The sequence below is a fragment of the Eupeodes corollae genome, chromosome 3, assembly GCF_945859685.1.
Source record: "Eupeodes corollae chromosome 3, idEupCoro1.1, whole genome shotgun sequence".
NCBI classification, from domain to species: domain Eukaryota; kingdom Metazoa; phylum Arthropoda; class Insecta; order Diptera; family Syrphidae; genus Eupeodes; species Eupeodes corollae.
The window spans coordinates 8306288-8324521 of NC_079149.1; the positions used below are offsets into that span (position 1 = coordinate 8306288).

The 18234-nt window shown below is 29.9% G+C and overlaps 1 protein-coding gene across 4 annotated transcripts in view; it reads left to right on the plus strand.

The window, feature by feature from the left end:
* The window catches only part of LOC129952047 (protein grainyhead), a 295779-nt gene that overhangs the window by 255720 nt on the left and 21825 nt on the right, over positions 1 to 18234 (plus strand). For all 4 annotated transcript variants that reach the window (XM_056064472.1, XM_056064474.1, XM_056064473.1 and 1 more), the window contains 3 exons: positions 2196 to 2290; positions 10504 to 10560; positions 16386 to 16484. In XM_056064472.1, the coding sequence (XP_055920447.1) occupies positions 2196 to 2290; positions 10504 to 10560; positions 16386 to 16484 (251 nt within the window). The remainder of the gene's footprint in view (positions 1 to 2195; positions 2291 to 10503; positions 10561 to 16385; positions 16485 to 18234) is intronic.

An 18234-nucleotide genomic window follows, 5' to 3' on the forward strand; every position in this document is an offset into this window, starting at 1 on the left:
TGTTAGCACAAAATAATATAATAATTCTAAATTTATTTCTGATTCACAACAATAGAACTAATTAAAGCTTCAAATGATTGATTTAACAAATTTGATTGCAAAAATTGCAAATGGTCATAAATTAACTTAAAAATTTGTAATTATAAATTTTTACTTTAATGAATGTTCTCAATTCAGCATCTTGATCGCATCATAAATCAAAGTTTTCAAGGCTAAAACATAAATAACACCGCATACATCGACTCACTTAATTTAGATTCTATTCATTACTTTTAGAGATTTTGAACTTAATTAATGTTTTGTCTATTCTTTTATATTTTTTGATCATTCTAAAATTCCCAATATTAACATATTCTGTTGAAAATCAATGCAATTAAGATTTAAATTTGATGTTTCGTTGCAATCATTTTTCTATCCATATATCGAACACAACACGTACTCATTAAAAACCAAAAACTGTCAAACAACGATACCTCCATTGAGAATTTAAATATAACTTCTTTTCATTATAATCACGCTTTCAACTAAATGGCTAAGCATCAAAATAGAGTATCATAATTTGAATCTTTTTGTCCCATCATTATCATCATCGCAGTCATCATCAACATATGCTAAGCATTATTTCAAGTTATGTTATCTACCATTTTGATCCAAAAAATGGTTAAAAAAGAACCTTTTCTTTAAATGTATCTTAAACCATCTCAATATAACAAAAGATACATATCTCTATTTTATAAAAACGAACGAGCAACGTTAGGTACGATTAAAATGACATTTTTTACAGGTGAAGTGCAGTACTATATGAATGGAATGTTATGATATTTTTATAAAGAAGAAGATGAAGAAACAAAAATAGTAACTTTATTTCTTCGAGAAGTCACACATGCAATATTTTCATTCAGTAAAAGTCATAATTTCAAAAAATAAATTGCTGACATAAAATCAAACTATTCAATAGTTTTGAATGTTTGGTGACAACAAGTTGAGTTGAATGTTTGTTATGTGGGCTTTGCGTTTCAAAACAAAGCACGAAATATGAAACTGTTAGTTTTTGTTACAATATTATTTCTTCAATAACACTCTTATTGTAATTCTATATACTCTCCCTCTGTATCTCCAGCTGTTTGCTTTGAATTATAATAACAATAAAAACTCACACGCGATCTTCTTCGAGTGCACTATTCTTATAAAGATTGTATAGCTCAACAAAACTAGAGCAATTTCCGACTTTGAAAGAAAAAAGACAATCCAATGGCGTATAGCTTCGTCCGTCTGCCTTAGCTTTGAATTTATTCAACAAAAGGACAATGTGACAGAATGTTGCAAATTGTCCGATAACCATCGCAACATGCTAGTTGCATTTGCAGCTATAAGCAACTATGTGACAATTTTATCTCCAAAAAGAAAAACAAAAAACCAAAAAACTACACCAACTTCATGAAATTGATTTCACCTGTTATATTAATGCCCAGAGGGCGCACATACACACTCCACCACTTGAGCTTTGCGATGGTCATCGGTTGGTAGTTGGTGTATCTTCCTTTTTATTTTTCTTGTTCTTGGTATATTCTAAACCACTGATGGGAAAGGAAAGGAGGAAAAAAATCACCACGCCAAAGGACATTTAATGTTCAATCTACAGACGAGATACATTCGAAGCGATAAGTAATTAGTTGGATGTCGTGTTTAACGGCAAACGGCACAAAAAGATACACACCAGAATCACTATTAACAAAAACCAAAGAAAAAGACAAAAACCACGCGTCTACATTCTCCATTATGTACATACATATATATTCATTCACATGGATACATATATGCAAATGAACCTTGAGGGGGAGAGAATTCTTAAATTCAAAGATAGAGATAGAGGACTTGTTTTGTGAAGATTTTTATTTCGTTTTTTTTGAATTTATATCAAAAGACAATTTATCTTGTAATTATTGAACGAAATATGCAGGTACATTTATACATATGAATGTACATAGGTGTGCATTTAAGTAATAAATTATATACTTATTTTAAATTTATTTTTTTGGTTATATGATACTTGTATGTATTTAGTTTGCGAGTTCAAGATTTCGTTTGTATGAAATCTCTAAATTTATTAGTGGTATTAATTTTCTGGTGTTTTTGTTTTGTTTGATTTATTAATTAATTTTTTATTCTTTCTTTTATTTATTTATATTTTATAGATACGAAAAATTCCGTTGGTCTTGTAGGATGTATTGAAGAAGTTTCACATAATGCTATTGCAGTTTATTGGAATCCATTGGAAAGTTCTGCAAAGGTAAGTTTTTGTTTTTACAATTATTTCAAAGAAATTTTATACAAATATAGAAAGTGAATATTTTAGAATCCCTTTTTATTCTCTTAAACATAATCATTTGATCAAGAAAACAACATTGAAATATAGTTTTTGAATAGTTTTCCGTCTATGAAATTCACCGTTATTTTTGAAAATTTTCCAAGCACATAATACATTAATCCAAAACATATACACTTTCCTCAATACTTTTCCTATCATTCTTCCTGCTCTGAAATTAAAATCATAATCAATTCATCAGAACAAAAGAGTTGAGCAACGAACTTGATTTTATAAATAGATTTGTTTTCGATCGCTATTTGTATTACAAAATTTTTTAATTAAATGTCTTATGCACAACAAACTTTTACAATATCTATATCTGTATTTTCTCTACTAATTAACTGCATCCTGTTGTGTAATTTACATAAATATTGCAATCCTCGCCAATGGCCACTGCACACTGCACAGTCCACAGGTTAAACAAAAAATAATAAAAACAAAACAAATGCAAATCTGTCACTGTCGTTTACAAAGTTATAATAACGAACTAACTTCATACATCAAATTACCTTCTCTATAAACAAAACAACACAGACACCTTACTATAATTTACAACTAAACCAACTAAAACAAAAAAAAGAAACAAAAACAAAGCGCTGAACTAGATTAATTTTTGTTCCCCTATAGTTTGCAGTCAATGAATTTAATGATAATGAAAACACATAAATATCAAAAACCGATTAAACCTAATCAAGCTTAATTGCAATTTGCAAAAAAGTAAAAAAGAAAAAAAAAACCAAACAGATTGGCTAGGACAACAACAACGACGACGATAACGGCAGCAGAGGACGGACGATGAAAAGCAACCATGATGCAGTAGTTACTCGCTCATTCTACTTTAAGAGAATACACCTTCCCCAAGGCGGTAGCACTCTACAACAACTTCAAAATTAATAAAAGCAACAACAAAAAATGGTTTCGGATGGAAATTTATTACTATATGCATACCCACATGTGTGCGCCTAAGTTATGAAAAATATCTCAATTTCCGTTTCTGGAATTACGTAGATCGACCAAAAAAAAAAACTTCTTTTTACAAAGTACAGTTTTCTACTTTGTATACTCGTATATCTATGCAGATATAACCTCTGAGATGGGGAGCCTCTTATAAAATATAACTCTTTAACTTGGAGGTATATTTCGTTGTTTTTTTTGTAGTTTTTGCTGTAATATGCACCTGGAGACTATAAAACACATTTTTCATTTTTATGTAGAACATATCTTTTGGTGGGCAAAAGGATACACATTTTTTGTCGTTTGAGTGATATTTTTTTGCTGTTGTAGTTTTTGTTGTTTTAGATGAATAATTAGCCACTAAACGCTTGAAGCCAAAGAAATATTATATTCATTTACGTCCTACTGAAATTGCCAACTCATTTATTTTTGCATCTCACGGATATTGATACACATACAAACCAAATATGTACTGTACTTACATAGATAGGTATAGATTTTAAGAAAAAAGTATCAAAAATAGCTTCCAGGTGTCATGATGGAGGCGTTTACACGATATAAAGCTATAGAATAAGGTTTATGAGTGTTTGTTATGATTATGATTATTTTTATCGAACCAAGTGATCATCGAATTAAAATTGTATTGTTCTCTCGTGCTAAGTATCAATTCAAAATGTATGTTTTTTTTTCAAATTTATGTTTCAAAAAAAAAACTAATAATAAAATATACAAACTGTAGCACTGTTGTAGGACGTTGAACCCCTGAAGGTAATTGGTTTTAGCTACCCATTTACAGCTTATTCGTATTACCATTTCATTTATTATTATTTTTTTTTTATTTTTCTTTTGTATTTAATCCATAAAAAGATTGTGTCAGTTTAAGGTTGTTTGTTTTATTTTTTGTTATGGTTTGTGCCCGGAAATATACTTAAAGACACTCTGTGAACAGATTTCCAACTTATTAACCCATTAGAGGCTGCGAGACAGTCAAAGACACAGACTTGAAATATAAGAAAAAAAAATAAAAGCAAAAACAACATAAACACAACTATGTAGGTACATTTATGAAAATATTTGTTGTCTGTGAATTAATTAATAAATTGTGGACAGAAATTAATCGCGAATAGCTGTGTAATTGCTACCTCATGTCAATAATTGCATTTCATCGGCGGCGGCGTCGTGGTTGTCGTTGTTGCTCTCGCTGTTGTCGTCATCGCCATTGCTTGCTTTCTGCTTGCTATTGCCGCCGCCGTTGTAGGTTTTTCTTTGCTTTATTTCTCGCTCTAAAGCTTAATAAATATGTTTAAACAAAAAAATTAAACTGTGTTGCATAAATTATTAATCATACTCTATGATATAAATATATAAGTTTAGCAACTTGAACAGTTTGTAAATCATTTTAGATGTTTTTTTTTCCTCATTCATATGCCAAAGTGTATCTATTTCCCACAGATACTTTTGAATAACACTCACTGAAAAACCTCGCTCGTCCAATTTATATTATACATGTAGGTACTTTACACTGGTCAAGAGTTAGAGTGTTTGTTTTGTCTGTTTTTAATATAAAATAAATTCTTAAACAATTTAAATATTTAATGCAAATATATCCAATGTCTTAGGTATAAATTCAATTTGTTTTTATTACTTTTTTTTCTTCTTTTCATTATCTTTGATTGGACTTAATGACTTATTTAATTTTGATTTTATTTTTTTGTTGTTGTGTTGTTATTGATTTGTTTAGTATTTTGTTGTTGTTGTTTTTGTAATCAATTTAACACAGAATGTTGGATTGTATGTAGTAATTTACATATTGATTGGTTTTGCTTAAGGAGAATTATATATTATATTAAGTTTCATCCCAATGAAATCAGATAAACAACTAAATCACTAAATTGTTACGATTTGGCATATGGACTTGAATATGATAATATTGTTAGTGTTGTACTTGATTTTTATAGGGTGTTTTTGTGTAAGTTTTTTAATTTGTTTTAATCTTAGTTAATGACTCATATACTCGTATATATGAATAAACATGGGCTACTGTATTTAAGAATAGGTTGTTTTCTTTAAACTTTATTAAGCTGCCGATATTACGCATACATATTTTTACAACATTCTTAATGAAGTTAATGATCCCTTTATCTTTACAATCAATCAACAAAAGAGTTGAGTTGAAAACTCGATTTCAAGGAATTTTTATTGTTTTGATTTTCTCGATAGATGAAGTTTATTTAATTATTTATAAAATACAAATTTATGTATATTTACATACATTTTATGAAATAAATATCATTATTAAATCCTCTCAATCTACTTAAACATTTTTTTAAACTTTTCCTTTCTATTTTTTTTATTTTTTTTTGAAGATGAATATTCTTCACTATTTTTATTTTACTTAATTTTCTTTTAAATGAATTGTCTAGTTAATCACCTGTAAGTGGTAGATACACGGTTGAAAAAATTACATAGAATTATGTAAATTGTTGTAATTTATTAAAAAGTATTTAAGTTTTTGAGTCATAATCTAAAATAAGATATAATCTAATTCATAAATTTCTGTTGATGTTCATACATTACCCATATATGAAATAATACCAAAACATGTATCTTAACAAAAAATAATTGATACTTATTGAAAGAAATATGCAAATATGAAAAACAAAAACTCTTTATCTTCAGATCAAAATCATAACCATGTCTGAATTTTCATACAAGAAGAATTACAACTGATCAAAACTGAGATTGAGGTAGATAACAAAACAATAAGAAACATATCTTATAAACATCTATAATAATTCCTTAAGCCCACATGTTATGGTTATGGTTGAACTCTTATCAAATTACATACAAAATTATTGCAATAAATAACAACATTGATTTCATATTTCGAGAGCACAAACCAAACAAATGCAACAGATGTAAATTGCCATAATAATATTACACCACCAAACACCACCAACACCTACTATCCACGTTATAGATACGTTTTTTTGTGTATCATTAGAAGAAATATATAAAAATAAACAAAAAATCTCACGGCAATAAAATATCGATTTTAAATTCACAATCCACGTGCATTCATTTATTTATTCAAATTTTCTAAATGAAAATATTCCAACAAAAACAAAAAAATATGTAAAAATAAAAAAAAACAACAAGTAGAGTGTTGGTGTTAAGACATTTAATTTACCATATATCCATCGTACTCTGGATGTTAAACATTCACAAGCACCAAAAGAAGAAAAAATAAACCACCTCACAGATAGTATCAATATATTTCAACAATCAAATGCGATAAATCTCGAATTATAGGAAAAACTGCTTATAGAGACCAACGAGCAGCAGTTAAGCAGCAGCAGCAACAGCAGTCAACCATATTATCTAATCTGAAGGAGAGAACATATATAGAAATAAACTATAGATATTTACATACATCTATACAATTGTGTATTAAATAAGAAAAAAAAAAAGAGAGACCTCAAAACTTACGCGCGTTTCGAAACCATACAACACACAAATAAAAAATTCCATTAAATGCCAATAAATTTCCTATCAAATATTTAAATATATATTCAACTTTGGTATATATGTTTCTAAATATATATATGTGTCTAAAAAAAAAACATATCCACCTGGTAAATGTCATACATTAGCAACAACAAGATGTATTCAAATTAGACACTCTATTCCATGGCGATTTCAATAAATTTATTTTTGTATATAAATTTTATTTCTTATTTTTGTTTGTGGTTTGACATAAAGAGAAAATGAGATATTCTCAAAAGGGCTACATTCTACATTTGAAAGATAGATAGATTGACTATAATCATACGGTGCGCACCTGATGATGATGATGATTCTGATCATCATCATCATGATCTTCATCGAAGAGGAAGTGATTTTTATTCAAAAAACTAAAAAATAAACTGCCTGCCTCATCTTTGATTCAGAATCAATATACGAAATAAATGCCAGAGTATCTATAAATGTGTATCTTTGTATCTATTGTGGGTTTTGCGTTAATAGCTACGCATGCCGTGCTGCTGCCGCCGCGCCGCCATATATCTACTATAGGTATATAAGAAATCCCTGATGATGGTAAACCCATCTCAGACGTAGCATCGCACTTTGATAAAAATCTCTGAATCTAGAAATTTATACAGCGAGGGTTTTCTTAAAGATATATTTTGTACTCTTGTGGCTGCTTCCATTTCCATTTCCAATTCCATCGATATGGCCTCCAGAATGTATTTGCCTAAATACCTCGATACAAAAGTTTTGTGCAGAATTGAAAAATCTCTCAATAGATAGAAATCAATTGGCCATTTTCCATGACTACATATACTGCATACGTCTTCCCAACCAATAGAAAATATATCTTTTTGTCGAAGAATAAAATATCTATCCATACGCAATTGATTACCACAAGAGTTGCAGCAGAGTTGATGCTGTTTTGTTTCTCTAGCGTGCGATCGCAGTGGTATACTACTGGCATCATCGATCAGAGCAGAGTGTATGATGCGCTATAGAACACAACATCAGCAACGCACAGGCTGTGTTGAGGTATTTTTGTGCAGAAATTGCACACAAAATGCCTTAAACATTATTCCCATTTGGCGCTGCGAGAGCTCCTGAAGAGATAGTTTCCAGCAGCAGAAAAGACCATAGACCATCGTTGTTGAAATTCCTTCGAGAGTTTTCTTTTTTTTTCTTTCCAATTTTTCTTTTTTTTGTTTGCTGTCGTTTTGTTTGATTTCTTTGTAATCGAATGCAGTTGTAACTGCTTGATGCAACAGCAGAAGCAGCAGCCGTAGTAGCAGCATCAACAATGGCTAGCTACCACCATTAGACATATGTTTCGCATTATTTAAAACAAAAGACTTTTGCCCATCTACAGGTGTGGTATGTTGTGGTTTGGTTTGGTTGCTGTTATACCGATGCTGCTTGCTGTTTGAGGATTTCCTCTTCATTGCGAAAGCGGTGGTGGCGGCCGGCAGTGGCAGCGCGATGCGTGATTATCATCATCATCCACATGGACACATCGTCGTCGTCGTCGTCGGTCGTCGTCATCATCCCCACATGACAACGAAGACGATTGTCGAACAACCCGAAGAGAAAGACTTCATGTTGAAGCTCCTCCTTGTACCACCGCACTATTTCGCATAGCACCCCCCCCCCTCCTAATAGCTGATGAGGTTCTTCTCGGAATAAACAATTGCGATATGTGTTTCCTTCTGTTTATTTATTTATTTCAGTATTTTTAAAATTGTTTTTTCTTCTTTTGCAATTTCATTGTTGGTCACATGGAATGTAATCGATTGTGAGAAGAATAGCAGATTTGATTTCGTGTTAATTACAGAGGTTTTTATTTTGATGTTGATAGTTTCATACATACAAAAGGGAATTTCAAAGGAAATTCTTTTATTGGTAAATCATCAAAATGCATTCCATGTTATGTATAAAACATTTTTCATATACAAACAACAACAAAAAAATATCATCATCAACATCTACCAAAGTGACTAAGATTTCTTGTTTATAGTGCGAAAATTGATGCAAGGAATTTTTAAGTATAGACGTTTAAACGATCTCATCTAGGTATCTAGATTATACATCTTATTGAACATATACTCTATGTATAGTATAGATGGTATTACGACAATGGTAAAGTGATATACCTTTTCTGGTGGTCTTCTACTGATGGCGATTATGGTGGCTTTTATCAATTTTTCAGAATCACAAACAACTTTTAGGAGGGCATTTAGTAAATTCTTCGGTGGAAAAGGAAGAATATTTCAAATTGTTTTGCACTTCTTGTACAAACAAAAAAAAAACAAAAATATTTAAGGAGTTGACAAAAATGATACATTTTTTTGGTATATTCAGGAATGGATTGAATATTCATGAAAAACCACTTTGTTGTGTGGTCTGCGATTTCACTTCTTTTGACATAAATGTCAATTTTAACATCATTTTAGTTTTGACTCATCGATAGTTGTCTGACTAAATTTGTAAACTATTTTCTCTAAATAATCACTGATGTGGCTTCGGGATAAGTGTCATGTCCAGAAAGAGGCCTTTTTCAATCTAAACGCAAATATGGAGTCGTTTATTAAGAATTGTTTCCTCTTTTTTTTCTTGCAAGGATTATCAATAACATCATTGCAAGAAATATCCATCAGATATTCGTACCTTCATAAGTAAAAAGTGGAGGACTAAGAGTGGTCCCTTGAGTATAAAGATTTCAATCAGAAATTATCTTCCATTGTCTTCACTCACTGGTATGAATGATTGTCAAAGCGTTTGACCATGAGTAAGTCCTTGTTTTCTGGATTGTACGTAGTTTTGCTTTTTTAAATAAAAATTCAAAAAATTTGATGCAATTACCTTGGATTTTTAAAATTTGTAAGTTAAAGGTTTCCATTTTTTAACGATGGTAAATAGAAGTAACATTCTCGTAGAAATGCTTCAGTTGGTCAAAGTGATATATTATTCCCTTATGTGGGATTACCTTTCTAAACAAAATATTTCCTCTTGATTTTGGTAAGAGCTTAGGTAATGGAGAACCCGTTTTAAATTACAATTTGATCCATGAGGTTTCACAACGGACCAACTCTTGGTCTTGGGATGTATTTTTTTGCGGCCAGCAGCCATCTTAACTTATAACTTATATAGCTTTGACCATTGTGCATAGGAAATTTTCTCTAAGGACTTAGGACAATTACCAAAAGGGTACTCTTAAATGCTTTTTCCGCGATGAAAATCACCATAACTTTAGAAAAGTTCCATCTTATCACTTTCTGTCTAATTGTGGTCATGGTTAATGTATTCTTAATAAGTTAATTTCATCTACTATGGAATCTTGATTGTTGCCTAGAAATCCATAAATTCAGTATCGATTCTTTTCCCAAATTTAATTTTTTTCCAGGACATCTTTCGAGACAAAAAAATCTTTAAAAAAATTCGGTACATTTTTAATTTAATGCATTTTTATATAAAAGTTGTATGTGTATCAAAACAAGTGTATTTGGATTTACTTAGGTATGAAAAAAAATCAAAAGTCTTGATTTCTTCAAAACAAAAAAAATAGTATTTCATATTTCACTTTCTTTTACCTTTTTTTGAAAATTGAATACAAATGAAACCTAATCGATTAATATTTCTTCTTCTTTCTCTTATAGATCAATATTGCCGTTCAGTGCCTGAGTACGGATTTCAGTAGCCAGAAAGGTGTAAAGGTAAGTCAACAATCAACAATACAAAATCATTTTTTTCCGAATTCATTGCTAGTCTTTTGATCAAAGTAAACCTTAGAAAAAAATCACACCATTGAACATGAAGACTATTAGACATAGAAAAGAATTAAATTTAATTGTCAATTTCTATCATTCCCTCCATTTATCCACCATATGATTGTATAGAATTGATATCCTAAGAAAATAAAACTAAAAAAGTAACATCCTTCCATTATCCTTTTTTCCATTCTTTTATATCAAAAGAATCTTCCGTCATCGTCGTCTATATCGTCATAGCCGCCTTCGTCTACCATAGATAAATATAAGTGTAGTTCTCATTTTTAGTGCTATTTGGTGTTTCAATCACCTCTGCAACGTTTTTATATAAAATATCCCCACACTTATTTTTATTTTTGTTCGTGATGTGTTACGATTGATCAACGCAACAAAAAAAAATATATATCTTAATGTGGGAAGAATAAAAAAAGCAAGTAAAAGAAAAAACCTCTCAAACAAACACCCTGCACGCATTTAAAAAAAAAACTCCTTTGATTGAGTTAAGAACGCAACGCAGTGAAACACCTGTGTTTCTCTTTTACTGCATCATGATGCTTGTTGCAATGGACCATATACTCGTGTATATGAATATACCCACCATACCTACCTATGAACTATAAACGAACTTAACTCGATGTGTTATTCTTTATTCGAATGCAGTTTACTTAAATAAGATTTATTACCACAGAATGTGGTAATAAATAAAAAGAATTCACGCGGCAGGTCATGATGAAGGTGCCTTGAGTGTGTGGGGAATGTGTCTTAAACTATATACATCAGCCATATAGAACCATAAAGAGGCTGCTTTAAGAAAATTCTTGACTTTTATTTTTTGTTTTAAGAGTTATTTCTTAAGGTTAGCAATTTTGTTTTTATGTCTTCAAATGTGGATTATTTTTTTGGTTGTTAAAAACTTAAATGTTAGAAGCTGCATGGTTGTCTATTCAATCAGAATTTTTTGGTTTGAACTTTCGATATTTTATTGTCAACTTTCTATTGGAAGTCAAATTGCAAATTCTGACACTTCTTAACGTTTCAAGACCACTGTCAACTAAATACATGGTACATCACCATATTTAAAAGAGCTGTAAATATATAGACTTTATATTATAAATATGTTAATTAAAAATAAGGAAAACACACTTGTCACCTCACACACCTCACCTCATATTTAACAAAAATAAACATTTCCACTGAAATAATTTTATGGAAAGAAGAAAAGTTTTAGGCATATGTTAAACTTTTTAGAAAAATCGAATTGTCAGTTTCTTACAAAACATTATTGTAATTCTGGTGAAAAATTGAATTCAGACTAGACTTTTGTAAAAACAAAGACAAGTGTTAAAATAAATTTAGTTTCCATTTTATATAAAATATAGTTACTAACTTTCAGTTACACAATGAAAAATAAAGAGGCTGGAATGCTTTACACTCTGATAACTTTCCATTAGTGCCCGCTTTCGATTTTTTTTATTCTAAAAGTTAAAAAAAAAAGGTTTATACAAATATTTTGAGTCCGATACAAACATTTTAATTATTCTTAAAATTCTTCAGTCGAGAACCATTTCTTAGCAATTTCTTTTAGGTTTTCGTGTTTTGTAGATTTTCGTTCGTTTTGTAAAAAACTAAATTTTTCTAAAACATCGGCGTTCTCTTAAAACTCATTAAGTCTATTTTTCTGTGTTTGAGATATTTGTTTAAAGTTTAAAATAAATATACAAATTAATAGATTTTTGAAGTTTCAATTCTTTATAATTTAAAAATGGTCCATCGTAAAGCTAAGCGAGTTTTGCACTTTTTCCGTAAAATGGACGTATAAGGAGTTTTCAAAGAACTTTTAACTTCAAATTAGTAACTGTAGTAAAAATGAAATACAAAATTATCGTCCCATTGCAAAACTGTCCGTCATCCCTAGTTATTTGAGTCCATTATTTGTAAAGTCATATCCTTTAATTGTAAGTCTATAATTTGTGACAGTCAACATGGTTTTGTTCACATTAAGTCAACAGTTACTGACATATTTCATTTCAGTTCTTTTTGTTTAGATTCGTTTGAAAAACGGAAACAAGTTGACTGTGTCTGCAAAGACTTTAGTAAGGCCTTTAATAAATTTTGCCATAAAACGTTAACTTCCAAACTTAAATCCCAAGGCTTGTTAGTTCGGTCTTGTCGTACTTATAAAATAGATCATACAGAGTAGTTCTTAGGAATGAGCGGTCATCATATCACATATTTGTATACCAACTCTGGCGTACCACAAGGTAGCCACTTAGGACCTTTACTGTTTATTTTGTACGTTAGCGACTTACCTTCCATTATAAACTCATCTGTTTTAATTTACGCTGATGACATTAAAATGTTCAAACGTATTGACTCACTTGACGACTGTTTACTCCTACAAAGTAAGTAAGTAAGTAAGACCAATATTTGAATACGGCTGCATAATATGGGCTCCCTTTTATTCAGTCCATTCAAACAGAATACATGGAGTACAAAGAAGATTAATGCGCTTCTGCCTCCGTTTCCTCCCATGGTCCAATAAGCTCGAACTTCCACCCTACAATCATAGGCTAACGCTCATAAAACTTCCATCGCTTTCTTAACACAGAGGGTACATTCAGCTGTGCTTTATTATAAAGTTAATCAATGGGTCAGTCATATCACCATCAATTTTGGATCAATTAAACTTTATATATAGCCGTTCAAGAATTAGGAAACAAGTTCCTTTACGTCCTATATCAAGCAGATCGAACTATGGCAAAAACAGTCCCATCAACCAACTGATTTCGGTTTACAAGAAGTATTACTTTTTGGTGTATTCCGTAAGCGATGATTTTAAAAGTAAAACATTTAAAGTAAATTTTTACAATAATTCAGTTAAGCTTTTTTTTCAAATTGCTTAAAGCATTGTAAATCTATTAATCTAAGAATAAATGTAATATTAGTCTTGAGTTCTACCGTAGGTTTGTTTAACGAATTCAATAAATAAGTTAGTTCAAAATATGTCCTTACATAAAGCTGTTAAATAAATACTTCAAAATGAGTCTAAATATTTTTAACCTAGTTTTTGGGATACTTATCACTTAAAGCTTTAAATTTTAAATTAGGTTTTTCGTTCGAAGCATAATGGGTAGTTGTGTTAAATTTTGTTTTCTGATATGAATTTATAGGACACTTCTATATCCATACTCCTTTCAGTATGTCTTGTTAGAATAACCACACCTTTCTACACTTAAAGAGTTAACTTCATCATAAAAACTGACCCTAAGAAAATTGTCTGAAGCTTAAGATAAGAGTTTATCCCATTTTTTTAAATGCATCTAAAAGGTATAACACACATTTAAACTCCCATTAATGTGACACATGATATGAGCTTTAGCAATATATAGAAACTTAATAGCTTTGGTCCAACTTAACGATTATTATTACTTAAATGTCAAAACCAATAAAGCCTTAATCAGCCTTCCGAAATTATATGTTTCATCACTATTTTTAAGACCTGATATATATTTGTTGTAAAATATTACAACTTTAACAAACTCTTACATTTGTTTAGCCATTAAAATGTTTCTTATCTAAAATTCCAATTAGGAACAAAAATTATTTATATGCCTGCTTTTTATTTTCTTTTAAGTTATATAATCGATTTGCTATAAAAATCAAACAATAATTTCCAATTTAATTGAATCACATCACTCGATTTAACACTCACTCTATACTCTATATAGGGTTTGGTGTAAAATTTAAATACCAAAAAAAACTAAAACTATTCCAAATTTTTGATAAAACCAAAAAAAACTTAAAAAAAATAAAAAAAATCATCACTAAATGGAACTAATCGTCCATCACACACCTGATGCGGTCCCACCAAATATTTTCTCCATTTTTGTATAACAATATACACTTTCTTATACATTTACCATAGAGTTTACCATGAAATCGATTCCGGTATAGTTTTTGATAAAAATGTACACAATTTACATTTCTTAGCAATAAAATAAAATATAAAAAAAAACGAAAAAATATTCAAAAACTATTTTTGAATAAGGTATAATGTTGTACTTAAAAGCCTTTCAACACACACAAAAATTTGACTTTTAATTAGAAAAAAACAGATACCATTTTTATACTAAACAGAAACATATTCCCACCCAAAAAGGCCTATTACGAGTCACAAAGAAGAGCTTCCAATCATGGCCCTATATACATATGCGTAGAAAGCATGATATGGAGACAAAAATGTTTGTATCAAAAAACATTATTTGTTACCTTTATTTTAATTAACATATACATGATATGCATAGCATAGCACCCATCCGCACTATCTAGATACATTAGCTAAGTTATACTAAATTATATATAGGTCCCTATAGTTAGTGGTAGCGCCCACGTGAAACAAAGACTTCTGTTGTGATGTTTTGTGCCTATAATCATCTATACAACACCGACCATCTACCAACCAAGAAACCAACCAACCAAAGAGTGTCGCCTTTGATACCCACCAGCTATTAATAATAATGAGGGTTTTTGTATTTATTTATTTTTATTTTTATTATTTTTATTGCGACATGCAAAATTGAATAGGATTTTATTTTTAATTTTAAACAAAAATATATAATTTGTCCCATGATGGAAAAAGTCTCGTTCGTTGTCGATAACCTACGACTATAGATCGATCGATTTATATAAAGTTGAAAGAAATAGAGACAAAAAAATAATGTTAAAATGTTGACAGTGTTAAGATAGGTACTCTTGGAATTAAGGAGAGTTTGTTGTGTCCACGTCGTTGTTGTCCACCATTTCCTAGACCACATTATTCATAACAATTCTCACTCTTTCTCAAACTGAATTGAAACCAACAGACTATCTTTTTTTTCCAGACAGAAAGACAACACAAAAATTGAAAATTAAAAATATATATAAATCTCAAGATTAATGCACGCAATAGAGTTGACATCTTGTCATGTTATTTTGCGAATAAATTAATTTTCATTTTCGTTTCGCACGCACCTCTTCAGCTTCGGCTTCAGCCAACACACAACAGCATCATGCACCATTGAGAGTAAGAGAGAGTTCGGCCAACGCATAATATTGAATGAGAGACAGCCGTATCTCTATGATTGATGGATAGTGATTTAATTAAAATCTATAATTGTCCACTACCACGGATATTCAAATATATATGTACGTTGCCGATGGTCAACAATTTTCATCGCTCAATCGATATGCAAACATTTTAGCAAGTTTGAAATTGTGTGTGATTTTAAATTGGCTAAAAAACAAGACCCCAACAGAAACGAAAGAAACTGTCTCAAGTCTATGACCGTCTGTCTGTCTGTCTGCTTGAGTGTTCAATTAATGTTAAATACGCCTAATTTTATAAATACGATTAAAATATAAAAAAAATATGGTGGACAAAAATATTAGCATATAATTGTTTTGCTCTAAACCGACTGTGCTGTGTCGCGAGAGATTTCTTTGAAAATATATATTTTTTGTTTTTTTTTTATAATTTTGATTTACGAGCGCAGTTAATTGGTGTGCAATAAATAGAGCCAGCCAACTTGCGAAATTAATTTCAATCAAATAACGCGAATAATTTGCGTATTTAGATTGCGCACACTCTGATCTTATTTTTAAGTCCAGCTATGTCTATTAGTTGGTGTGTAATTCTTGTTGAGCTTTTAATCTATTAATTGGACTTGTAAGGTTATTTTTTGTATTTGAATAAATATAATTTTAATTTTTTGTTTGTTTTTATTTAATTTCAGGGTCTACCACTGCATGTACAAATTGACACATTTGAGGATCCACGAGATACACAAGTTTTCCATCGAGGCTATTGCCAAATAAAAGTCTTCTGCGATAAGGTAAGTGGATTTTTTGTTTTTAATTTCTTCTTATCATATTTTCAATGCAATTAAAAAAACATGATTATTATAGTACACCACTCAAAAAGATAGAGGTAGGCGTCAATCAATGACAGCCTACTTTAAGAGAGTCTCCATCAAAATCAACATAAGCCAGATGTTTTTTTTTACTTCTTCAATTCAAAATGTTAGCGAATCCTTAATCAGTAACACCACACAAATCGTACTCGCAAATGGATTGAGTGAATGAGAGAAAATATAAATTAAATTGCTTTTAAGTATTGCATTGCATTAAAAATAAAATTAAGAAAAAAAAATATCCAAAAACAGAAATACCAACTTCAATCTTCAACTGTCAGCTTAGTTGGGGGGATTACACTTCACAGCTCTCGAGTATACGAGTATACCAATATAAATTCTTTCTCTGTCAGAGTAGAGACTTTTTTTCTTTTTGCTTTGTAGACTTCTAAATGCAATGGCAATTTGCTTTTAATTTTTCAATTAAAATTTCTGAATACATTCGATTTGATAGTTTTTTTTTAATCTTAAATTATTATTTTCTTTGATTTTGCTGATGACAAATCCGAGCTGCTTCTACCCCTCTCTTTGTTGTGTTGTGTTTGAGTATTTATCAAGAAATTTATTGGTTATTTTTTTTTACTTCTAAATATATTTTATTTATATTATAGCATTCGCATTTGACAACCGTTATAACAGGTTAATTAAAATGTATTTATTTTTATATCAATTTTTATAATTGCTTCACTCAGAAGTGTAAACAATTTGTGATGTAATTTCTTGAAATAGTCAATTGAAATACACTTAACTGTTAAAGTAGCCGCGCATAGTATGAATTTTATAGAATATATAATAAAAATCAATGAGTCAGACTTTAATCGGTGCAGACATTTTTTTGTATTCTTTAAATAATGTGATCTGGGAAAAATAACTTTGATTTTTGCGTGTGAATTGCTTTTTTTATATAAATTAAATTATTAAGAAAAACAAAAGAGTTGATGTGCGAACTTTTTTATTTCTTATTTCTCATCAAAAAGGATTAAGAATATAATTTAAAGCATAAACTTAAATTTATTACGTCTTATAAATATTTTATGCATACATTTTGCAAACAAACATATTTTTGTACATTTTGACAAGTGTATTAAAAGCGAACACCAAATTTGTTGATTCAACAGAGGAATTGACAATTTTACCATTTTGCTTTTGGATGAAAAGACACAAAAAATAAATTCCTTCGTTTCCCATAGTAAAACATGATAATTTACCAAATAAATTTGTTTTAAAATTAGAACAGGATTCTTGTTTTTTCCATTTGAACTTGATCAATCAGATAATAAGATGATTTTAACTTAACTTAACTCTTTAAAGAGTTGTTATTCTTTAAAAACTCGATGCGGTTTCAAGTGGGATATAAAACAATTACTTTTACAAAATTTTTAAATAAAGAGGACATACGTGGCTACCTTTAAGAACTCCATAGATATTCCTAGAAAAGGGCTACTGCTGGGCCAAAAAAAAGGAAAACACTTAAACACAGTCTTTTCCATAAAAGGAGAATTTAAACTCTGCTTTTTTAAGAGTGATTACTCTATAATAACTAGATACCATATCGATTTTAAGTGGGATATGAAACAAATTATGTACTATTTCAATATTGTTAAAAGAAGGGGTCCTAAATGTCTACCTTGAGGAACTCCAACAATATTCCTAGAACAGGGCTTCTGTAGGG